General features: G+C 40.4%; 1 protein-coding gene across 3 annotated transcripts; it reads right to left on the bottom strand.

The window, feature by feature from the left end:
- Positions 1–630: 630 nt before the first annotated feature.
- RCBTB1 (RCC1 and BTB domain containing protein 1) lies at positions 631–25,158 on the bottom strand. 3 transcript variants are annotated; one of them, XM_066544974.1, is made up of 12 exons: positions 25,083–25,158; positions 18,805–18,975; positions 17,810–17,960; positions 17,203–17,369; positions 14,455–14,613; positions 13,270–13,377; positions 12,203–12,345; positions 9,261–9,451; positions 6,042–6,168; positions 5,437–5,588; positions 4,681–4,811; positions 631–1,739 (listed from the first exon to the last, which is right to left on the bottom strand). In XM_066544974.1, the coding sequence occupies exons 2-12, from the start codon at positions 18,946–18,948 to the stop codon at positions 1,599–1,601; spliced, it is 1,614 nt and encodes a 537-aa protein (XP_066401071.1). In that variant the 5' UTR covers positions 18,949–18,975; positions 25,083–25,158; the 3' UTR covers positions 631–1,598. The 3 variants fall into 3 exon arrangements, with proteins under 3 accessions (XP_066401071.1, XP_066401072.1, XP_066401073.1); XM_066544975.1 differs by lacking the exon at positions 25,083–25,158 and adding an exon at positions 24,730–24,939; XM_066544976.1 differs by lacking the exon at positions 25,083–25,158 and adding an exon at positions 24,591–24,610.

The raw sequence follows: 25,158 nt of genomic DNA, 5'->3' as shown, positions 1-25,158 counted from the left end.
GTGTGGAGTTGTGCTCCCCATCCCTAAGCTGCTGCACAGGACACAGCCAGGAAGGGGGAATGCTGTCAGCCATGCTCTTGCTGAGGCGCAAGCAGAGCACTGGCAAACACCACTTGGTGTTACACATGTGACATCCTGGCACAACAGCTGTACTCTCTCCATGACCACTTGGAATTCCTCACTTGAGCTTGCTCTGTAGGAAGGTGGGGATTGATAAGCACAGAAGAACAGCATTCAAAATGAGCTCTTGAACGATAAGGTGTGCTTGATTTAACAAATTAATAGTAATTTTAATTGCTTAGAGTTCAAGTCTGCTGCCCTTCTAGGCCTAGAAACATCACCAGTTTACTGCCCATGGCCAGAACTTGAGGGCCACTCAGCCTGAAAAAAAACCCACCTAAACCAAAAATGCATTAACAAGCTCTGTCATTAAACACAGTAAGAATGATAAGGATGGTCCATACCTACCTTCAGAAGGGTTACAGCCACGTAAGGATGACTTAGTATAAAAAGTCAGATCCATAGAGTGAACCACTGAGGTCTAAAATTAGTGCCTACAAAGAAATCTGTGAACTTCTGAAATCAAGAGCACAGGTATTTTGTCAGGCACAGTGAAATCAGCAAGATTCATTGTATGGGGTAAGTTGGGTTTTGGCTTTATTTGTTGTTTATTTGGGTTTTCCTTTGTTGTTTTGATGAAGTTTTTTAAATGAAGCAACTTAAGATGCTGTATGTAACACAAAAAGCTTGCAATGTTCTTCAAAATCCAAAGTTTGCTAGTGAAGAGGTACAAAAAAGTAATTTTATTACATGTAGTTTAAATTCAGACAATAATTAAAAGCAAAATCCCACCCAGCTTTCCCTTCCCCCTCTGAGGGAACCAATATAATCTGAAGTCACTGGAGAGTGGAATTATTTCCATTAAGCATTATAAATATTGCTTGAACAGATTCCACAAAGTACACATTACAACTTATATTAAAATATACCCAAATATAGAGATTTACTTCAAATTAGTTTTCCTAGTAACTCCTTTCTTCGAAGTCACTTGCAGAGGCTTTGAAGATACATCATTTTTGCACACTTGAAGCACTGCATACACTTGGTTAATTACACACAGCAAATGGCCAATTCATTCACAATCATGCAAATGCAGCAAGAGACAACCATGCCATTTGCTCCTCTATAATCCCAGGGAGTTAATGATTTAAGTGACATCATTCAGTGGCTCGGGCCAGACTATTTTCCAACCCCAGACAGTAAATTGGAGATACGAGCAGGCGGTGCTAGAACGGAGATTTCCTAGGCTGGAAAGGCAAGTCCGGGACACCGGCCGGAATCCTTTGCACACTGCAGCATTCCCTCTCTGCCTGAATCTTGAGCTGGATCCACCATCCAGGTTTGTTAAATGCAAGTGAGTGTTTTGCTTGACACATTTTTACAACAGTTCGCTCTTGAGCACTGAAAACATTTGTTTTCACTGTGGCCTTTCAGGTTCTGTGGTGGAAGAGACCACAAAACACCTGCCTGGACCCACACAGTTACATTGTAGCTGGAAAAAGAACCCCACAAACACCTCGACTTACGGCATCATTCTTTCAGTTCTTAAAGGCTCCACATTTACTGGCTTTAGCAATAAATTCCTTTAGCAGGGGACCATCCATTTGCCAAAATGCTGTAGTTTGTGTCACTTCTGTCAAATGATTGACACAAAACTTAAAGCAGAATTCCTCTAAGTCCTAAAGAGGTGGGAAAAAAAACAAAAAGAAAAAACGTTATCTTTGTTTTCAATCACAGAAAATATCATTGAGGCACAAATGCCTGTTTATGTTTTATTTTTGCAGCAAGTTGGACAAACACACCCAGTGGCTCTGTGTTTCCCCCCCAACAGTCACTATGTAAATGCAACAGAAAATAATGATTCTACCCACATGTCACTATGAAAATGCAGCTACAAGAGGAAGTAACCAAAATTTGTTTCTCATTATATAGCAGCAGTCACAAAAAACAGCTTTTCCGAGCAATATATATTTTAAATTCTCACACTTTGTTTCATCTGCATTCTCTGACAACTTTGAAACTCCAATGTAAATAGGAGATCTTGGGGTAATGATGTATAACCAAGACTGTGGATAAAGAAAATTCAGCTCTTTTCTTTCATAATATGAACAAATCTATTATTTGTAAGGTTGCTTGACTTCCTTCCTGCTTCTTGAAGGGCTTAGCTAGATCCTTGAAGTTCCAGGCTCAGTGTATCCTGACTGGACAGTTTGTACAGCAAAGATTAGGCAGAAGGTCCTTCTGTGCATTAGAAACAATCTCTGCTACAAAGTACTTCACAGGGCTCCTGAATGTGATTCAAATGCACTACTGGAGCACAGTGCAGCACAGCAATCCTTCCAGAAAGTGAGCTCTGGATATTTGAGTTTACTTAGAAGTGACTCCCATGTAATAATTAGCAAAGCCTCACAACCATCATTGCACTCTGGTGATGTCAGACAGAGAGAATGCCTTAAAGAGCACCAAAAAAAGGCACAGTCCTTGTCAGTGCAAGGTTCCCCACAGAACACTTCCCACTCAGATTATTTCCAACTCCTCCTTTGAGGAGGAAATCTAATCTGTGGTGCAAATCTAAGCTGCTCTAAGGAGGATGCTGCAGCCCTGACAAAAAAGGGCAACTGCCCACACTGTTCTAGTTTCTTTATCAGATGTTTGTAGGACTCTCTATATGTGAGAACACGCTCTTCCCTTGGCTGCTCAGCAGGATGGGCACTGCAGGAAGGCAAAGCAAACTCTCTAAGCCCCATGATGTAGGAAAGACTGAATAATATTGATGCTTTCTCTTAAGGTCAATACTGAAACTAGAGCAACTGTGTGTGCCAGTGCCAGTTCTTGACATAACAGTAATATAAAAATATATCCTGGCCTAAAACCAGGCATTCTGAAGCTGCAGATCTTGACTTGTGTGGCATCTGTGCAACAAAAAAAGACAAGCTTATTAGAACTGAACACTGACAGTTGTGGTATTTTTTAATAACAAAATTAACTAGCATTTTAAAGAAAATTACATCATACACATCACAATATTTTGCACTGCTTTATTAAAAACTTTATATTCCAAGTCAATGCAACAGAAGCATACAATAAACAGAATTATTGTAGTATTAGTAACTCTGGAAAAATCTAAAGTTCTGTATAAAAAGAAAGGCTGAGTTTCATTTGCAGATGGATGAGCTCCCAGCAAACTACTTAATATAGACTTAGGTGAATAAAGGCACAAGGTACAGCTAAGGATTATTTTAAAATCTACAACAAGAAGCTCGCCCTGACCTAATTTTAGCCCCTTCAGTCAGTCACCAAAAGAAACTGCAGGAGTTTCATGTCATGGAGGTCTTTTAAATTAGTGAAGCAGCTTCTTTTTAAGTGTTGTCTTCCGGCACACATCCCCTTGAAAGAACTACATCAGCCAAGCAATTCCAAGCCCCCTGCCAGCATTGCAGCATGTAAACCCAACTTTTGTTGAAGCCCAACCCCTCAGCATCACCCATTCTCTCATGGAAGTAGCATTGAAGCCTACGGTTCTAACTTTACTTGGCTAGGGAGCTACAGGTGTGGCAGAGTACAGGTGTGGCAAAGTCTGGATTCCTTACAGCCCTTACAAGCAGAATCAATCACATACCTAAGACCCATCCTGCAAACCATCTCTGGAGGCTAAAATATGGGAATCTTCCTATTTTTTTATGAACTTCTATCAAAGACATCACTATTCACAGTAGATTAGAAGCCAGGACAGACACTAACACAGCTTTTGGTTAAGGTCTGTCAAGCAAGCATCACACCTCAAGGCTCTGAAATAAGTAAGGGCAAGCTGCATGCCAGCTGCTGGAAATTAGGTACAAGAAAAAGCAATAAGTTGATTTACTGAGTACCAAAAAACTGCTTTGTAAGCACAAGCAGCAAGTTCAAAACCAACCAATTGTAAAGTTGCCAACGCAATGCACAGAATACCACTGAACACAAGCAGCCAAAGCGAGCCCAGGAATACTTCCTGATTAGTTCCTAAAGCAGCATGTTAGGGATCTAGGAGTGAAGTCAGACATTCCACAGTGAGGAGGTTTCACTCCCCTCTTCACACACTGTTGCTCTGTCTTCAACGTTTATAAGACCCCTGAAGCAGTTCCTATCCTGACACTTCATTAGCATACTCTGAAAACTGGAAGTGTATTTGTACCTAACAAAACTAAAAAGCTAAAAAAACCCCACCCCACCAACCAAAAAAAAATCCCAAATCACTCAATCCCCAACCTACCACCATGTCATCACACACAACACACAGCCTTACAAATAAGTAATTTAAGGCTTAAAAGCCTGCTTTTCATTATGTTACTTTTTGTTTAAACCTTCCCCTTGTTTCAGAGTTAGTGTTTCCATCCTCAGAAATATCTGCATACTAGTTCACCTTCCCAGTACTGGTTTATAGGGAAAAATGAAAATAAAAAATGAGATACAAAAACTGTATTTGCCATGAGAGGTAAGTCCAACATTCTCAAATTCTGAAAATGGCAAATAGAATTAAACGAAAGTAAGAGAGCTTATATGAAAATGTAACCAGCTGCTTTTCTCCATAGTTTAAGTCAGGAAGCAGCCACCCATTTAAGAGATTGAACTTTAGAAGTTTACCTCTGCATCATATCTGACAGCAGCAGAGAGCAATGAAAATGCATTTTCCACAGTAATTCCTCTCTTGATAATGTGCTGACACAGTTTTTTCAGTCTGTTTTCACAGTATGAAGTAGCCAAATCCAAGAGCCCTGCAATTAAAACATCATGGTATCAGTCAATTGAAAAATTAACTCTGCTCTTTCAACCTCTCTGCTCCTGCAAAGCTCTGTATCTCTATAATGTGATTTTTCCAAGTAGGTTACTATTCAGAAAATGCAGATTAAAGGCAAAGAAGAACTTTTTATTACCTCATTCTGCACTCCTGTAATCTCTGTAAATATGAAGGCTGTCCTACTAACTTGCATACCTAGTGGCAGGCACCATAGCATGAGTAAAAAACTACTATTATCAACAAATGGGCTTGAATTACAGCTTGTTGTAATTGCTCTGCTGTCCAAGTTTCCTCCCCGTTAGATCTACTGAGATTCTTTGATCATATGCCAAAAAGTAACTGACTCAAATTAGTAAAGCATGCAAGTATTTTCACCCAGAGAAATAGTTCCTCTCCCAACCTTGACCAAACTGCTCATAGTTTACTTCGAAATACACATTATTTTTGCTGCAGTTAAGTTTGCTACAACAGCATTTTAAAGACAGCTGAATTAATCACCAGTGAAATACATTCTAGGCTAGACTAGAAGCCTGTATTTAGTCACTTATACTGCAAGCCCTGTCCCAGTTTTTCTGGCTTTGCTTTCTGACCATCAGCAGTACCTATTGCATCTTCCGGCGGGAGGTCAACGCTGTCCGTGTACAAGTACTCGAGGAAGGCACGATACACAGGGTAGGAAAACTGGTCTATTTCTATCACCTCCTTCATATCCTCGTTCCAGTATGACTGGAACATGGTTCTGAAGTGTTCACACCTAGGAGACAGAGACATCATCTGGAATACTACTACACACACACAAATGTTACATTACAGTCCCCCCTGAAACACATATGTGGGGCACTCTACAATACTCACAAATATTTTACCATGCCCCATCAGGGCCAGCAGTCCACATTTTGGTTCCTAACACTGTAGCCTTCATTATGCATTTAAATAAAACTCTTCTTTTGCCCATGCTACAGAAACATCTGTGTATACACTGCAATCAGACCAACTTAACAGAATTTATTATCCCAGGAAAAGCAGGCTCAGTGAAAAATTAATGTGGACCCCCTTTTACCATCACTTCATTTAAAGCTATTTGGATACATGGATACTATCTACTACAGGTTTTGGGGTCCCTCCTTCCCTCTTACTGTTTTTTGCCCCTTTGATGATATCCTAAGCTTGTTCTGTACAAATAAGAGCTGTGAAACACAACCACTACCTGATTTTCAGAACAGCTTTGTGGACATGGATGTACTTTCCATCCACACGGAACTTCAGGTCTGAGGTTTCTGGGCTGTCAAACTCTTTCTTCAGAGACTCTGCTACTGTTAAAAAGTCTTCATGCTCTACAGAATCAATTTCAAAACAAACAAACAAAATGAGATGTTAAGAGCATCTTAAATGGAACATACTCATCACTAAGGCTAGGAGCTTAACCAAGAGTTGTCAAGGAAAACAGATCTGTGTCAGGGATCCACTGGCTTAAGCAGAAAAATGGGAACGATTAATTAATCCAGTAGCATTTCCTGTTGGGAAGGGCTGCTCCACAACAGCTACAAGCAGCAATGGTCAGCAGTTCCCATTCCATCCCATTGCACAGAGGCAGCACAGCACTAAGGGAAGTACCTGGAGAACTCTGTCTCCATATGGGCACTACCCACAAGATTCCCAGCCTCCAGGCAGCTCAGTGCTGGCTCAGCTTAGCTCTGCCCCCTGAACTGCAGCGTGCTGCTAATGGGAGTCTGCAACACCCCTGAAATCCCTGGGGAAGGGGCCTACAGCACTCCAGCCACACTGACACGGTGTGAGCTGGGCCTAAAAAGAAAACAGGTCACCACATGGTCACCTTTCTGTGCTGGCAGATTGGATACAGCCTGCAGGCTGATGAGGTCTTTGCCAGGCCTCATTAACATGAACTATCACTGACACCAATTACTCAGTTTATGAGTCAGTTATAACAACACAAAATCCAGCAGCAGTGCTGCTGAAGGTACAACCAAGGACACAAAACCTCAGCAGCTCTGGAAGTGGATTAAAGCAGAAATACCACAGTTTTCTCTATTGAGGCCTGTGGCACTGGTCTCATGGAGACACACTCTCTGTGTGTCTCTAGAAATCATACAGGAGTTGCAGCACAAGCTGTCTGAGGCTTCTGGTAAAACAAGGCCTCTGAAATTTCAGAAAACCTAATTTAACCCACTATTCTGATGCATCTTAAATGTGTGTTTCAAAGCAAGTGGCTTCTAAGAATTGAAGCATGGAAAAGAAAAACAAATGGATTTCTACTAAACAGAATGCAATCCACAGGACTGTATAGAGCTGATCCATATATAATCTTCACACCACTCTTCACCATTAGGGACACTAAATTATTTTGCATTTAAGAAGAAATACTGCTGTAACAAACTACTCAGAACTGGCAAGCCACGCCTGTTCCACACAAGACCTTGCACTCCTCTGACTTACATGAATCACTCACAGAAACTGAATCTCCTCTGGCCCAACTAAGCCATGCTCCAATCCCTCTCCATTTGCTCATGTGATCTTTTTTTTGCTAGGTCATGAGCTTAGCTTTCACTCCAAATACTTTCAGTCCTGCAAATTTGTATTTCACCACAGCCAATCCTGAGTGGCTGATTCATTTTTTTGGCAGGGACACTGTAACTGTAAGTAGAACAATAACCTTTACACAGAGTTAGCTCTCCCTAAGAAAACAAAACAACACCAGAAAACCCAAACAAACAAAAAAAAAAAAACATAAGAAAAAAGAAGTGTTTACTCCTATGTGATTAAAACAGGAGGGAAAGGAAAACACATATGGAAAATGGAGATTTAAAAATGCTCACAGAACTAATTATTTTGATTTAAATATTCAGTAAGATTGCCAGACTAAGTGGGGAAGAATCCCCAAAGGCTAAGAGGAATTAAAGTGCAGGTAACAGAGGTCAAACACCTGGTTATACCCAGTCTGGGAATACCTCATAAAAACAAGGGACTTGAAACCAGGGAGAGATGTCATTTAAACAGCTCTCACTATTAGCAAAAGGCAACAGACTGGACAACCAGGAGACCTCCACAAGTGTGGAGGCAAGAGAGAGCAAGACCAGCACATATTGCAGAGGATTAGAGAACAGAGAAAGTGACAAATGGGATAAAAAGCAGACTTAGATTTACTCAGGAGCAGACAGCTCGAAGTTAATCTTCTCTCTCTGTCGCATCTCTACTCAGTTCTCCCCTACAGGTGAGATGCTGTTACCTGGACCTCTACAAATGTGGTAACGTGCTAAATGAGAAGTTACCACAGAGAAGCTGGGTTAGGACAAGCCAAATGCAACAGTAAAGTCTGAGAGACTTAAGTGGAGAGAGGTTACTTGGGATGTGATCCATGGCTCCCCAAAAACAATTCCATACAGAGACTAACAAAATTAGGGTCTGTTGTCAATAGATTAGGTGTCCTAAGAGATCTTGAGAACTGAGGAGGCAGCAGATGTAAGATGAAACATCCTTATTTTTTTGAACATGAAAACACCTTCATGTTTTCCAGGAAGTGCAAGCTAAGCCCTTTATATCCTATTTGGGGTCAAATAAGAATTAGCAGCATGTGGATCAAAGAAAATAAAGAAAAAAGGTTTGAGCTTATTTGTTGGACACAAAGACAGCACCCCACAGAGTAATCCAAGACAATATAAGAAGAGAGTTCCAACAGAAAAAGCAATTAAATAGTCTTGTTTCACAGGGACTATTATTTACAAGTCTGTCCATCTTTAAGGATAGTCAAACTAAATATACTTGAGACAAATCATCTCATGAAATGAAAACTTGGAATTCTGTTACTTTCAAAACAAGAAAACACAGGGGAGAGGTTTGCTCCTAGGAGGGCAAATACTAATGAGGGAAAAGCTACAGGCAACACTTAAAATCCAAAGTTGTTAGATACCAAAAGAAAACAAGCCTCAGGAGTAATCTTCCAAGCAGGAATAGTTTTAAGAGGAAAAAATCCTTGGTTAACAGGTGTCCTTTTTCAGGGTTATGCTGCCCAGAAAAGGTACCCAGACATCCATAACTCCTTGTCTCTATTGTCTCATATTGTCCATTTCAATTTGTCCAAATTATTATTACTCTAATTGTATTACTATTTTTATAACCGTTTTATTACTACTAAACTTTAAAAATTTAAAAAACAAGTGATTGGCGTTTTTCACACACCATATTCCATCATGCAATGGTAAAACAGGGTTGGCTTTGAATGTACACTGGCAAACAACCTTGTTACCCTTACCCTGGATCCCCAGCTGCTGAAATAGCAGAAGGAAGCAGAAGGAAGAAACAACTAGCCACAGAGTTGCCAAGCTTCCCTCCTTGAAACAGAAGCCTGCCAGGGAAGCAGCGTGCTGTACAATCACCAAGGGACACAGGGACAGCGGGAGCTGGAGCTCACCTACGGAGAGCAGGCGCCACATGACGGCGGGGGTGGCGAAGCAGGCGAACACATCATCGGTGCAGGCGAAGTGGGTGAGGTGCGGGAAGGTGACGGACTGGCCCCGGCACTGCCCCCACATGTACACCTGGCCGCTCTGCGTCTTGGCCGCCGACGTGTGCGCCGAGTGGCAGGCGGCGATCTCCACCACCCTGCGGGCACAAGGAACACCGTGAGGCACTCGCAGCACTTCCCAAAGGCCTCACCAAAATAGCAGCCAATCAAACTATGCAGCGACAATCCTGTACTTAGGTTTTTGTCCTGCAGAAATGTGATACTGCTTGAACGGGTATTAAAAAATCCCACAATCAAATTTTCAGATTGTCGATTTTATTGTAATCAGATGTTGCTTTAGCTATGTCCTTATCAACTGACTTGCCTCCTATTTTTTCATAACTATGGAAAAGGGGATAAAGAAAAAACAAGTTTTGTTTTTCCCCCTTAAAACCAACACAAATCAGAAACTTATTCTCAAGAAGAAATTTCTTCTACCTCCTTTTAACTTGATTTTTGTAGGTTAACAGAGCTCTGGCCTACTGCCTGTACTTCAGACTTATTTTGCTGTTAAGCTTACTTTCCTCAACACTGAAATTCAACGTGAAACACAGTGCTTCATTTGAGGGGAATGAATTCTTTAAGAGCTATGGTTGTTTTTAAATAAAGTCTACATAGTCTTTTCACCCACCTCACAGTTTTTTTAAAATACTAAAGCTGCTGATGCTCACTTATCTATCCTGTTCTCCAGCTGCTCAGGCAATCCCTAGATTCTTATCTGAAACACTGCAAGAACTGAGAAGGAACACAATTCCAATTAAAACACCACAAAGACATTGCCAGAGTTTCTGTGCATGTGATAAGTAAAACAGGGAGGGTTCCCAAGTTCAAAATAAAAGCTATGCTTTCCTGTTTTTTCTCTGTGGTAAAAAACACATCAGAGGATTTCATGCTTTTGTGACAGAAACCCATCAACCAGGACAACAAATATCCTTCCAAGCAATCTAAGAATATACACACACAAATGTGTATTCCTTTACAGAACAATGCCCATGAAGAGTTAGATTTTTAGGCAAAAAAAAAGTTTCAGCACAACGTTCATATTTAAAGTGCAAAAATTATTTCAAGACAAAACTCAAAGAGTCTACATCACTTTCAGTATATGTATCAATAATTTCTGGCAGAAAGAAAACTGATTGCTTGTTTTACACTACTGTCAACTTATGAACCTCTATGCAACATCTCTGCAAGACACACCATAGAGTATTTATTTTAGGGACAACTCACTTTTTATCACAGCTATCAAGCTGAACTTCTTCCCTCTCCAAACCTTCTTTTCTTAGCAGAACAGATTCTTCTTTTTACAGACTATACAACACTTCAGCAGTACAGCAGTACTAAAGCACACCTATGGTACACATGCTTACAGTACATGTACAGGGTAACATGTTAACCACGCATTTAACACCAAAATTCAGGAAGATGACCTTCACAGCTGTTCCTCTGAGCTAACACTAAATGAAGTCTGAACATTCCTTACATCTGTATGTGCAATATTTTTCAAGACAGCACCAAATGAAACCTCCTAAGTAACTGCTGCCAGCATTAAATATAAATGACAAAAGAATTACATAAACGAAAAGATCAGGAGCAGCAGTCATGTGCTTCATGGGAAATGACAGCTCACCCACTTTTAGCACTGTTTCCAAGGGAGCCAAGTCAAGCAAGATGAGTAAGTTCAAGTGATTTATCTCTCCCTTAGATCCCAAGCAGAAGTTCTATAATACTTCCCCCTCCTTCATCCATTGAACAAATGCCAGCGTTATTATAACCCCATGCTTGGGTTCACATACAGTTCTGAACGCAACAGTTCCCCTTGACAACAGTTTACTCATGAAATAAATCACTAACAAAACAAAGCTGATCTATCTGCAAATGTACACATTTCTCTTTCACTGCTTTTTAAAGAATATTTCATTTTCCTTCACTAGTGTCAGTTCCTTCACAGACAAACCAGCCCCACGGCAGTGGTTTTTATTGTGATAGTTCCTTTCTTCTTTCTCTGACCCCCATTTTTAAGCTCTTAAACATTCTCAATACTATGAAGCTTTAAATGTGAAGTGTGAGAAACAACAAAAAATAAGAATGACTTCCCAAATGGGGGAGAAAAAGCAGAAGTGTTTCCTAGATAAGAGGAGACTGAAAATTAAGAGATCTATAGACCAAGACAAGGTACATTAATGTGCCCAGAAAACACACAAGGGCCCAGAGAATGGGACTGAGGCCCACATTTGTAGGTGAGCAGCAAAAGAGGTAGCCCCAAATATGAGGACGATGAAAGGGTGATGAAAGAGGACTGACAAGGGTTAATTTCATTCTTTTATGAGTTCAGGAAACTAAAAAAACTACAAACTACTAACTGGTACAAGTAATAAATATGGGTGCTAACTGTCCTTAGCTCAAGCAACCTTGCAAATTGAGTTCTATTTTCATGGTGGACTATTTTAAACCTTTCAAAAATTGTTTTTCTTCACATGTCACTTCTTGCAAAGGTGGTGTTTCCTTTCTCCCGACTTTCTTTTTCTTTTTTTAATGTAGGCTTCAATTCATGGCTTGGTTTATTGATTTCATAGCTCCAGTTTTAAGCAATGGAACAATATACAGAATAGCGTAACACTTATTCCTTCAGTATCAGCTAATGCAAAGTACAGTTTGTTCAATAACCATTACAGAAGCAAAAAGCACTCAGTACTCATTGTAAACAATAAGTTACCATCCTTTCCCATATTTTTAACATCAGCAACAGAAAAACAATCCACCAAGCCCTACACATGCATGCTTCCACTGCTAGAGACTGCATAACACATGCTCAGACTTTATCAACCCAGAAAGAGCTTGAGCAAGATTACCTTTCTTTTTCCATCATGATCTGCACAGGGCTGAGCTGATTACTTTTATTGCCAGTCCCCAGCTGCCCGTAAGTGTTAGCTCCCCAGGCATAGAGCAAGCCCTCATCTGTTAGTGCTAGAGTGTGCGCATAGCCGCAGGCAATCTGTAAGTAAATGTATACAGCGTTACTCCCGGACCAAACACAATGAGAAACAAAATATCGCACACATTACCTTGGCTAGCTCATGGTAAGTATCTCAGGCACTCTGCACCCAGCACCACAATGCGATACTTCTCAGTACTGGCAGCTAACACGAGCTATGTTGGCTGTAGGTACTGCCGAAGCCCCAGCTTCATTAATTGCATTGGCTGCTCCCAAGGAACTTACTGCACACTAGACAAGTCTCCCTAGATGCTACCTGCTTCCTTTGCACATGAGGAACACAGAACTGCTTCATCACATCTTGCAATGCTCTGAAAGTATTTCAGAGCTGGATTATTCTGAATACAGTATGAGTACTCTGTAATGAGGAGAGCTGCAGTTCAACAGCCAACAACCCTTCAACGCAACTTACCACATTCAACTCTATAGAACCTTCCATAAAACCCAGGAAATCCCAAATTTTAGTTTAATTTCTAGCTAGAAAAAAAAAAAAAACCAACCCAAATCCAAACAAACCAAACTAAATCCAATCACCAAACAATCAAACCCACCACCATGTCTCATCTTTCCTCTCCCCTTGCTTCTAAAGGACTAATTAGAATACTTAGAACAAATTTGAACATCTGATTCCCCTTGTCTTTAACTAGCACATTTCATTTAATTTTGTAACAAGTATGCAATTTGTATCAACTGCATAATTCACTAGTAGTTACAGTAGCTAACTTTAAACCTTTCCAAGCATTTACCAAATCAAGTATTTCACAGCTTACTTGCATGTTGTATAAGCAAAATATAATTCATTGTAGCTAAAAAAAATTCAGCGTTGGAACTAGTGAAATCTAGAAGCAGGTGTAATACTCCAAAGAGAGTTTTCCAGCAGAAGCTAGCAGCAGGAATGCACTTTCACCTCCACGCTGGGCATACCTGGAGCACACAGACGCTGTGCAGCGCTGCCACTCTGCACGGGGTCAGCTGGTTCCCGTTGTTCCCCAGCCCGAGCTGCCCATTGCCATTGTAACCCCAGCCATAAACCTGAGTGCACAAGGAAAACAAAATGAAGCCACTCTTCACCAGGAGTACGCAGCACTTAAGACTTAGTATCCAAGCACAAGCCAAGAAAAGTACTTATTAAAAAATTGTGTGCTATTTGAAGAGCAATACAGAGAAGACTGAAAGATATTAAGTAAATTGCAATGACTTACTGCACTCAACTTCTCCACCCTGAATTTACCTTTTAAAGAAGCTAAAAAACATGTCTTTGAAGTACTAGAAATTTGGCAATAAACTTACACTACACCAAAATCTCTCCCATAGCATCAACACTGACTTTTACACCATCCTTTCCCTTATTACTTTTCCTTTTTTTTACGTTATTCTGATGAACTGATCACTTCATATGGAAGTCCCCAGTTTATCTCTAATTCTTCCTTTAGTTTTGTTACAGTGGACACACACCAGGACACACATAAGGACAATGAAAACCCATCTCAGCCTCAGGGACTTTGCAGTCCTTCCATTCACAAGGAAATACTACCCTCTGGTTGGTGAAATGAAGTAAAATAGAGGTCACAGTTCATACCTAAAAGCAAGACAGCACCATAAACTTATGTCAAATGGAACAGTTGCACAATGGGAGGGCAATGTTCAAAAGAACGCCTTGGGTTTGTTGCTGGTAATTAAGCAATGTGTTTAAAAAACAGGATCAGCCAATGTATCCTTGCAGAAAAATTAACTGTTTGATTGTGCATGCTTTAAAGAAATAAACTGAGACTAATATAATGAATTAAAACAATTTAATGTAACTTATGTCAAGTAATCTCTTGCAAGATGAAGACAAACATGGTTAATACAACTGTTCAAATTCTTGCAGTTGCAGACTCAGTAAGAATTGTGTTCCAATACAGTCTTTGCCATAAGAAGGAATATTGAAAGACTGCATCTCCAGTCACGCGCAGTGTTTTCCTGCAGCTGGCTCACAGAAGTTGCCAGGATAGCTCTGTCAATAACAGCCCTAACCTGAGCCCTCCCTGCCAGCATTTCTCCATATTCAGACACCAGCTTGGTGGGCTCAGGTGACAGAGAATGAGGGAATGCAGCAGCAGCACTTACCTCACCATTGTTTACTACAGCCATGGAGGAGGTCTGGCCACAAGCGATGCCAACCACAATTTTACCCTGCAAGCAGTTGGAAACTCTGCGAGGAGTTGGCTGGTTGGCTGTAGATCCAGATCCAACTTGACCACAGTTATTGTAGCCCCAAGCGTACAGCTGTCCATAAAAACAAACAAACAAAGCCACACAGTTTAAAGCTTAATAATAGTAATGATAGCAATAGATAATCTTCCCACAGGCAGCACTGGATTGGGTAAACTATCCTACTTAACAAGCTAAAATGCTTAAAGTTCATTTTTCAATAGAAGAAAATTATAAACAGCATTAGGACTCATTTAGCAAATAGGAATATAGCACTTTTTCCAACTTATTGCAAAAGAATGATAGCATCTGACTAAAACAAAAAACAAAAGGAATATATTTCCATATTAAATACAAGTCAGACTGTAAGCCAAAGAGCATAGTGATTGTCTTTACAATTTCATTATGTTGAAAAAGGTATGCAAGCCAGAATATCATTTATTTCCCAGACACACTAACTCCCCAGTTTAGAGCTATGTAGTTTTCTTCAAAGAACTCTAAGCCAGGTTTATTGCTGGACACTCATCATACCTCTTCGGCATCTTTCAAGAGCTGTGAAAGAGCAGGGTTTTGTCAGTTCGTGTTTCACAGCAGCATTAACAAAAAAAATCCACAATTTCTGTCAGTTTAAAGTTTCTTGGGGCAAACTAGTACTAATACAAGCAAAAATATGAGTTCCTGTTATCTGAAAGTCAGGAAGATAGGGAAGTAGTTTGGTATAAAAAAATTATAACTCTGTGGCTTTGGTGCCTCCAATTTTTATTACATGTATACATGCCCACAGCTTGCAGTAAAATTGTTTCTGAGGGTTCATTCTCTGGTGCCTCATCCAGTTCAGAAGTTTGGCCTCTTGGAAACACCTTCCACAGACATGCTTGGCAGTACAAGCACACTGACAGGTACCCTCATGAGAAACCTACACATCCTTTGGTGCCAGAAGCTGTTTACTGCAACACCAAACCAAGAGTCATTAAAAACTAACACCTCCATCAGCACCAAAAAAAAACCCCGACCCACCAAAGACAAGAACAAAAGACCCCCCACCACCAACACAACTCATTTACAATGAATAACATGAACAAAAGAAAGAATCAGTCCTTTGCTTTTTGTTACTTCTAAATGCTGGATCTTTGATTCCTACTGAATATTTGAAGATGCCTCATAAAATACTTTAACTTTAATAACAGGAAATACTTAGGTAGAGAATCTCAGAAGGTAGATCAAAATGCCAAAGGACATGCCAGAGAAGCATGAATGTTTGCATTCCTTTAATTCTATCATTAAAATACTTTTTTTTTAAATTTGCACTGCATTAAAACTGCACTGAACCATACCAACCAATTATGCCAGGTATTTCCACAAATACTTCCAACTTCAATGTCTCCCTGAGGTTTTTCAGGTTTATTAGGACACAAGGGGGGCTGGCAGCCAAATCTTTCTATAAAGCTGCTTAACACATTTTGCTGCTTTCAATGCACTCAGTTCTGGTAAAAGCTCAGAGCACAAACAGACCAAGTTACTGCAAGGTACACCAGGGATGGATTTAAAGTACATTAACGAGCCACACTGGGCAAGCCAGCTGCAAACACCAGCTCCATGGTCAACACGAAGAAATTTCCCTGCTTCAACTGAGATTTCAAGCATGTCACATTTATGACAAGAAACAGTCTGGCCTGCACAGGCAGCTACCACACAGCAGCTGGCACCTCTAGTGTAAGTAATGTGCAAATGTCCTCTCCTCCCTGCATGCTCACCAAGCTTTACACTTTGACCAAGTCAAACATGACAGCACAAAATCTTTCCTAAGTGTAGGCTCTTCTTTCAGATAAAACACAGACCACTTAACCTAATCTCTCTTTACCCTTAAAATACTTGGTATTACTGTTGCACTATTATTCCATACTGGGCCACAACACAGACATGCTCAGATTACCAGGATGAGAAGAGCTGTAGTTTCCCTTTTCACTGTCAAAAGGTTTTAAAATTAGAGGTTTTCTTTTATTACTGCACAGCTGAAACCAGATTTTCCACTGTGCATACATTGGTCAAATCTGCATAACTGGAAACTAATTGGATGTGTTTCCCACAACACATAGCCTGAAGCCTGAAACAAACAGCATGAAGTAGACTTGGATATAAACCAAGTGCTCTTTCATTAGCTACACAACAAGGTATTCTGAGGTGTGCAGAGCCACATTCTTCTGCAGTACCAGTGTAGAAATGCAAGACATTTCTACAAGAAAAAGACTAAATTCTAACCCAGTAAATACAAATTCAACACACCCCCTAACTAAGAGAACTGCAAGCAAATAAATAACATTTTGCACCTCAAAAACCATTACTTCACCTCTAAGTGGCACATCTTTCTAGTCTCACCCCTGTGAGAAACACAAAAGTTTACTAAGTTGTATTTCCCTTGTTCTGGGAACAAGGTTCTGGGGTTCCTTTTTTTTCTGGCAGGGGGGGTTAGTAATTTGGTTTTGGGTTTTTTTTTTTTTGTTGTTCTCAAGTCTGCTCTGAAGAAAAGGACACCTTACTTTGAGATAGCAAGAGAAAAGGTTATATTTGTAATTACACTGTAGAAACAGAAGTTCAAACTGCAAGGTCACCTCCACTATTCACTTCAACAAGGAGATTAAGAGATTTGAACAGGTTTCAACTTACATCCCCATCCAATGAGAGTGCCATGGAATGATGAGAGCCACAAGCTACTTCCACCACTTTCTTTATTAAGAGATTTGTGCAAACTTGAACAGGAGTAATGCCCTGATTGGTTGTGCCATTTCCAAGTTGGCTGTAACCATTATGTCCCCAAGCATACACTTCACCATCTGCAAAAATATTTGTGATGAAAACCACTAAAAATTTCAGGGAGGTTAAGACAGAATTTTAAGAAATTATCAAATACCAACAGGAAATTGAAATTAACAAACTATTAGAAGAATCATCTGTATGCTATAAAATTATATACTTTGTTTTATATTCATACATCACAGCATATCCTCTAGATTGTGGAAATACATGGAAGTGCACAGGTAAGACAAAGTACATCATAAGTGACAGTGTAAAATGCTACAACCTCAACATAGTAGAAATGGAAACTTTAGCAATTACAAAATCCATTTACTTCCACTTAAGACCAACAAGAACCTCTTAGTGTACGTTAGCCAGTTAACAAGTTAATACAATTACACTATAATCCATTCCTGTTAAATGCAAGTTTAGCTTAAAATCTTTAACTTATGTTTCTAACTAAATGTTAATTTTCTACCTTCAGTACAAAGAACAACATGGGGTCCACTTCCATAACTGAGACTGGAGATCTTCTTTCCACATAAGGCTTCCAACTTCTTTGGTACTATTGTGCTCTGATTATCTCCAGTTCCCAAACAATTACTGCAATTCAGTCCAAAAACAAATACCTGAAAAACAAAAGAATACTCATTTCAAATATTTTATGCTCAGGTATGCACAGATGTGTAATGCTCAGGTCTTCATTAACTAGGGACAGAATTTCATCTTGGACCTCCAGGGGCCAGAGACATCCTGCATGGAAATTAACAATCTCAAGAGGCTGCACAAGGGCATTTTGGATGTTAACTGAATTATTCAGATTTGTACAGTCCTGGAATTTAAGCTTTTTATTTTATTTTTATTTTCAGGAAAATAAAAGTCTGAAGTCTGAAATCATAAGAAGTCTGAAATTCTGAAAAGGGGAAGCCACCACCTTCTTTTAAAAGCAGTTTGTAAATAGCAAATAATGCATAAGCATGTAAAGAGCTATACTGTGGGAGGCTCATCCTACAGGCACTATTGATAGGACTTCGGGGAAAAAAAAATCCTTCTCTACCCAGTCTTACCAGAAACCTTCCCATTAATACATCCCAGAACACCTGTCTCATTTTCTTTGAGCAGCACTATGCTAACTCATAATGAGTTTCTGAATCATTAAAATCTACAGAATCTTTCACAGTATTTTTTACTTAGCAAGCCATAACCTCATTTTCTATCTTCATACCTGTCTGCACTTAACTTCAAGCTACCACACCTTCTTTTAAATTCTGCCTGTCTTCCAAAGTGCATATAATCCATCCTGGCCTTTGCCATGTGAAAGTCTTCTAACAGTCCATTTATATTGTCCCCACACAAAACTTAAGAAAAAAAAAAATCAAATGTTATATCCACCACATTTTAGATTTCACATAATGCTTTTGAGAAGCTACTAATCTACAGCCATTCTGAAAACAGGCACTTGTGGCAGCTCACCTCGTCGTTGTGCGTGATGTAAATGGCTTCGTTGGCCGACGTCCCGAACACACACGCTTTCCGAATGGAAGCAATTTCTTGGGGGGAAAGTAAGGTAAATATTGGCCACTTGCCTACGTCCACCATGATGCTGCTGTGTGTCATGACGCCTCTACAAGCAAGAGGACATTGCTGCAATAAAAAAAACACAAACAAAAAGCTTATTAAAAAGAGTATTCTGCGCTTTCATTAACAGACAGTAAGGGAAATTCCTTTACATGGAGAAAAGACAGGTAGCTCTGAAAGTAAATATTCTATTCTGTATGAAATATGGAATTGTATTTCCATGTATTTAGGTGAACAAAAAACTCCTCACTGAAAAAACAAATTGTGTCCTTAACAGGGTATTTAAGTAAACTATATTCAATACAGCTAAACGTCTGCTCTTTAACAAGCAAACTTAGTAAAAATTTGTGATTTAGCAAATATCCACTGGTGGCAGAGTGGAATTCTGAGGGAATTTTCAAAGGGAATTTCAGTTGCAATTCCAATTTATAAAATTTTCACTTGTGAATTTTTTGTAATCTTACAAGTTACAAATGCCATGTAAGCAAGCAGTTGATATATATGTGAAACATACAAATAAAAATAAGGATGGAGCTGTTATGAACATGACCCAAATCTGCCATCTCTTGTGTAATCAAAAGCTGTTATGGTCAAAAAATATTTGTGAGAGCAGGAAAGCATGAGCTTGTGCAATTAGGCAGTGAAACACATCAGAGAACAGCAATTAAGTAAAATTGCCATAATCTGTTACTTAGAAACCAGGTGGATCACATTAACAGCTGGAAACATGACAGGGTATAGAGATGTTTGCCAATGAAAACAAACATCTAGAACCCATTCTTCTCCAGTGCTCCCTCTTCCCAGTTTCCTCAGGATGACTGCAGCAGCTCAGGAGCAAAGCTGACAGCACAAACATCCAGAGCTCATCGAGGCACTCAACCCTGCACATCACATCGCCCACACCCTGAAGGGACTCTGCAGCTTACAATCCATGATCCATGCCCAGGGCTATCAGCAAGTTCTGTGAAATGTGGAGAGCATTAGGTGAAGAATTCCACAGAATGTCAGTGACAAGACAAATCACCATAAAACAGTAAAAGCCAAGGAGGCAGGGAATTTTTCCATGGATAAGAATTGCAGTCTCTACCCAGATGCCATCCTCTCATCAACGCCTAGTTCTTTCCTTTTCATTTTTTGCTTCAGTGCAACCCAATCCCCCTATTCTTTGCTATGCTGCTTTCAAGTCAGGCTGCCTCTTGATGGTGCCTGGGTACCAGGTATGGATAACAGTGAAAACACAGCCTCTCCGCTCTTCTTCTGATGCTTGGTTCTCAAACTGTGCTGACAACCAAGACTGGGCTTCAGAAAGCCATTTAACAACAGCAGTCAACTGTTATTCATTGCAGATGTTTTTTTGGAAGAAGAGAGTTTAAAAAAAGTAGCAATAATAACAATTAAGAAAATGAAGTTTGAGAAACACAGAGGTCACTGTGGAATTATGTCCATTAAAAAAAAAAAACCCTAACACAAAAACCAGGCAGGGTTGCTTCCTTATCAGATTCCATAACTTTGATCCAATAAACCCAGCTCTGCTCTACAGACATCTCTTACTAAGAGCCTGACTTAACTCTCTATTTCAGATTTGAAGCAGGTCTTGAAAACATCTGAAATCTCCAGAGCAAATACATAATAGATTTATTTGTAGAATAGCTTATTTTTTTTTTCGAAGTCTACCTGATGGCAAGGCGTAGGACATTCTACAAGCTAAACAGGTTTGGATGCATTTAAGCCTTCTTAATTTCTAGTCCAGTTACAAGCACAGGCTAGTTAGCTGCCAAGATTTGTCACCTCACCTTGGCAAGTCTTTTAACATATGACACTATCAATCAATTAAAACAAGGCAGCAATTACTTGTTCTTTTGAGCAGACCAAGGAAGTGTCCCTTCTGACTTCACCTATTTAACTTGCCTCATGTAATATACAACTGCCAAGGCACAAACGAGTCAACCTGAATTTTAAGAAAACTATTTTCTTCACTGAAGTAATTTTCAACATAACCTGTGAAGACAGGAAGACAAGGTGTAAATTGGCTAGGATATTCTCTGGCAGAATAACAAGTTTTACAGCACCCAGAGAACCAAATCTATTCTAAAATTAATAAGTGTAATATGTGTTGCCTTTTCTCTCCCTTCCTGATCTGTGCACTAGGTCTCTAATCCATTTGACTTCTTTCTCTTCCGCTCTGTATGACTCAGTTAATCACTGATCTTTGACAAAACCTTTCCAAGCACTTCCAAAACTTATGCTGCACTCCCCACACCTCACAGCTGAACCTGACATCTTGTCAAACTAATATCAATAGATAAAAGCTTTCAAGCACATGAGACTTCCCAAACTGGAGATATGAGCAATTAACTCCATCCACAGGTGAAGGTCCTTACAATTGTTAACAGCTGTTAATATTGCTTTTCCCAAAACCATGCTGTATATTTTCAGTCATTTCAGCTGCTACTACATTTCTACAGTTATTTCAGGGGTTTTCCTCAAAAGGTTCTTAAGGACAACTCATCTGCCACTGGTAAATCTGTTTCTTAAATAAATCTCAATCCTAAACTCTATCCAGGATTTAGCAACCAACAAAGGTTCACAAAAATCCTTAAACCAACCAAACAACATATTGCCTTTTATGTCATATGTACTGCTTCTCCTCAAAGACACAGTTTTCCCTACTCTTGAAATATTAACTACCGTCCTTAGATTCTGCTGTTTGCTGGAGTACCTATCATCACTGGCTTTCAACATTTCTATGGCAGCAACAGCAGCTGTTTTCCTTTATCCTTTTGTCCAAAACAGAGAAATTACACACAAACCTGAAAGTTCTGGGCCTTATACACTGACTACTGTTTCTTAACTGTAGTTGTGCATCGAAAGCTGATTTAACTATTTATTCTTCATTTTCCACAGAAAACAAATACTCCACTTAGGCAGAAGCACCACCTTTTTCTCTCTAAAAACAGATTCCTTAATAACCTCAGCCAATTTCCCAGTTGTCCAATAAAAGTTCTGGCAGTCACAGGAAGGAAAAAAAATTCTACAAGTGAGGAAAAAAGTATTTGAGAAATCTATTTTTAAATGTAGGACTGTAAACAGAGGTATCAGTAAAGTTACTCGTTATTATCAAAACTGAAACCAAATTGGTTCCAGCATCCTGTAGGACATACTGCACACTTCCCAAAAGAGCAGATGCTCTGTGATACCATGACTGAGCCCTCACACCAACTACACTCACGCTTCATCCCTGCACAACATTTGCCTGAATCTGGTGGGGACAGTTGTGAGGGAAGTTTCTTCTGGGCAAATCCTTGCCATGAAAGGCAGATGATCCAGGAGACTCCAGACATGGCACCACAAACAGGAGCACAAAGAAACCCAGCGTCCTTCCCTCACCCTTCCTGCAGAGTGTCAGTCCCACACCTAAGGTTATTTACTTCTCTTGACAGGACCCTGCTACATCACACACCGTGCAAGGGTTGCACCTCAGCTGAGAAGTTTGTAAGGGCAAATGTACCAGATGGAGCCCCGAGCAGCCAAGGTATTTTAATCTGCATGCTAATAGCTCTCTCAATATATTAGCTTCAGGCTATTGCTCTGATTCTGTGTGCAACAAGGCAGCAGCAGCTCTGAGGAGTATCCATCATGTATCAACACCCAGATCTTAAGTTAATTGCACTTAAAAACCTTATGAGTATAAAACCCCTGAGCTTAAACTGGCTGCCCAAATTGCTTTTAGAAACACTGCGTGCCACCTCTCAACTGTTAATTTCTGCTGCATGATGCAGAGGTAGACAATTACACAACACAAAGCTTTACTTCTGCTGCAAAATGAACCAGCAGAGGGAGTTTATGTCAACAACACCTCTTCTCACGGCTCTGACATCTCCAAAATGATCCAACAACCTCAGTATCCAAACAGAAACAGAGATCACTCCTTGAATTTCACTTAGGCTAAAAATAAGCAAAAAAGGGCGGCTTGTAAAAGAAAGGAAACTGAACTGGCCATATTGCGACGAAAAAGAAACTGACCTCAGGGTAAGCACCAACATTAAGGGGAAAACATTTACATCTGCTCACAATTTTAAAAAGCCACACACTTTTGGAATCATAGGCACCTCAAAAATCCTGTGTTAATCTGCTGCCTACACATTCATCTCCTCAGTAATTTGCTTACTAAATAAAAAGCCTGCAAGCCGATTCACAGTGGCACATGAAAGACAAACATGAATCCTGCCTTAAAAAAAAAAAAAAGGCAGCGTTTACAAAATGCTTTGTTAAAATTATTTTAGATACTGTTCTACAGAGTTTATAGTTCAGCTAAATAAATCCACGCTGGATAGAACAATAGCCTAACACAACATCCTACCGGGAAAACAGTACCAATTGTCCTCGGGACAAAAAAAACCTACAGTTAACTCCTCAAAGATTATCCCCTTATTTGCAAAGGCTGCTGGAACACAATTGCACGTTTGTTTGTTTCACTCCCTCCTTAGGCTCCAATGTTGCAGCTTATTCCAGCTAGGCAGACCTACTCCTGCACAGAAAAACTGCAGGCTCAGGCCTTCATTTTTCCTAATTGTCTTTGGGAATTATGAACAGCAGTGAGAACACAAAAGCTGGGATATCTGGCTTTAGAACAACGCAGAGTGACTGGCACACTAAATCCCTTTTTAATTGGAAGTACACCTTAACCAAGGAAGAATCAAATCCTTCACGTCCTGCCAGTCTTCTCCCAGTCTTCATTTCCTTTTTTTGATTTCATATCTTGGCACTGAGAAGGAATAGAGAAACCATATACTATCATTATATTAACAATACTATTGATGTTAAGTAGATGTATGAACCAAGGGATGCAACTGAGGCATTCCCCCTGCCAATGAAGAGACCTGCACACTCTGAAAAAGTGTGCCCTAACTTACTTTCCTTGGACCTTACAGGAAGCAAAATTTCTATGGCAAAACTCATGTGTTCCAAACCTCTACACAATTTATTTTCAGATGTCCTTAATGAGCCACACAGGGGAGGAAAGAACTACTGATCCAAGGGCTGACAACCAGATCTCCTGTTTGCTTTGAGTAACCAGCTGAGAGAGATAAGCAAGCAAAGAGCACCATCATACACGTGAATGCTACTGAACATGACTGGCTTAGCCACAGGAAACCACCCTTATGAGGGTGACTGCCATCCACCCACCATAACAAACCTCCAATTACAAAACTGCAATTACAACCACACTTTGCCTTATTTTCTTTTTTTTTTCCCTACGCTAAAACATTAGTGCAACTTATCAAATCCATTCACTGAGGACGTCTTCTAAAGCAATGCCTGTCTTCCAATCTGACATACAGAGAGATAAGCATTCAAGGGGAAACATTCATATTAAAGCACTAAAGAACGAATGCATCTTTCCAACAGCTTCTAAAGTTTTTCCTAAAATACCCTGTGCTCCAAGCACATTTCCATTTATGATGCCTTGTACCCTTTTCTCTTAATCCCACCCCTTGTCGGAACGATTTAAGCCCATTTTACCTTCCGTCAGTAGAGGACAACACAAACGGGTCACTTGAACTTTCTAAATCAGAACCCTGCAAGTTCCTTATAAAACAGGCAAATATTCCTTTAGCGTTCATTTACAAGAGCTTCCTAAATTGGAACTCCGCAAGTTCCTTTAAAAACAAAACAAATACCCCTTCAGTTTAGAAGAAGTGCGTTAAAAACCCGAACAAACGCTGTAAATATTCATAGAAAGCCGGGCGAGGAAGAACAAAAAGCGTTGAGTTTTTCCTGCTCCTGGGTTGTTTGTTTTTTCCCCGACCAGCCGGGTACCTCAGTCAGGCTCCAGGAAGCCGGCGACAAAAGGGAAGGATAAACCGCAACACCACAAACCAGGAAAATAAAAGAGAAAAAAATCAGTAAGACCACACAGTGTTAAGGACGTGCAGTAGGAGCCTTGCAGAGGCTGAGGGGGAAACTGGCTGGCGGCGAGACAGACGCGGGTGAGGGTCCCCACCCCAGCCCAGCTGCGGCGACGAGGACCGTCTCTCTCTCTCTCTCTCCCTCCCTTCCTCCTCTCCTCGCTCTCCCGTTCCGCACGGGCACAGCCACCCTCGCAGCCCCGCTGCCCGCCCGCTGCCCGCGGCGCGCTAACGGGACGGCGCGGGGCGGGCGCTGCTCCTCACCCGGTGCCCGCGGCGGCTCCCGGCGGGCTCCCGGCGGGCTCCCCGCGCCCGCTCCGCCCGGCGCGGCCCCTGCGCG

Source organism: Molothrus aeneus, chromosome 2, assembly GCF_037042795.1.
Source record: "Molothrus aeneus isolate 106 chromosome 2, BPBGC_Maene_1.0, whole genome shotgun sequence".
NCBI lineage: Eukaryota > Metazoa > Chordata > Aves > Passeriformes > Icteridae > Molothrus > Molothrus aeneus.
The sequence above is the reverse complement of the archived record's forward strand: the minus strand, read 5'-3'. Positions and strand labels throughout refer to the sequence as shown.

Excerpts from the sequence above, each read along its gene's own strand:
- RCBTB1 (XM_066544974.1), bottom strand. The coding sequence starts at position 18,948 with ATGACACACAGCAGCATCATGGTGGACGTAGGCAAGTGGCCAATATTT. Across the intron at positions 13,378-14,454 it reads CTGTAGTAAACAATGGTGAG|GTTTATGGCTGGGGTTACAA; the intron begins GTAAGTGCTGCT and ends TTGTGCACTCAG. Across the intron at positions 5,589-6,041 it reads AAAGCTGTTCTGAAAATCAG|GTGTGAACACTTCAGAACCA; the intron begins GTAGTGGTTGTG and ends TCTGTCTCCTAG.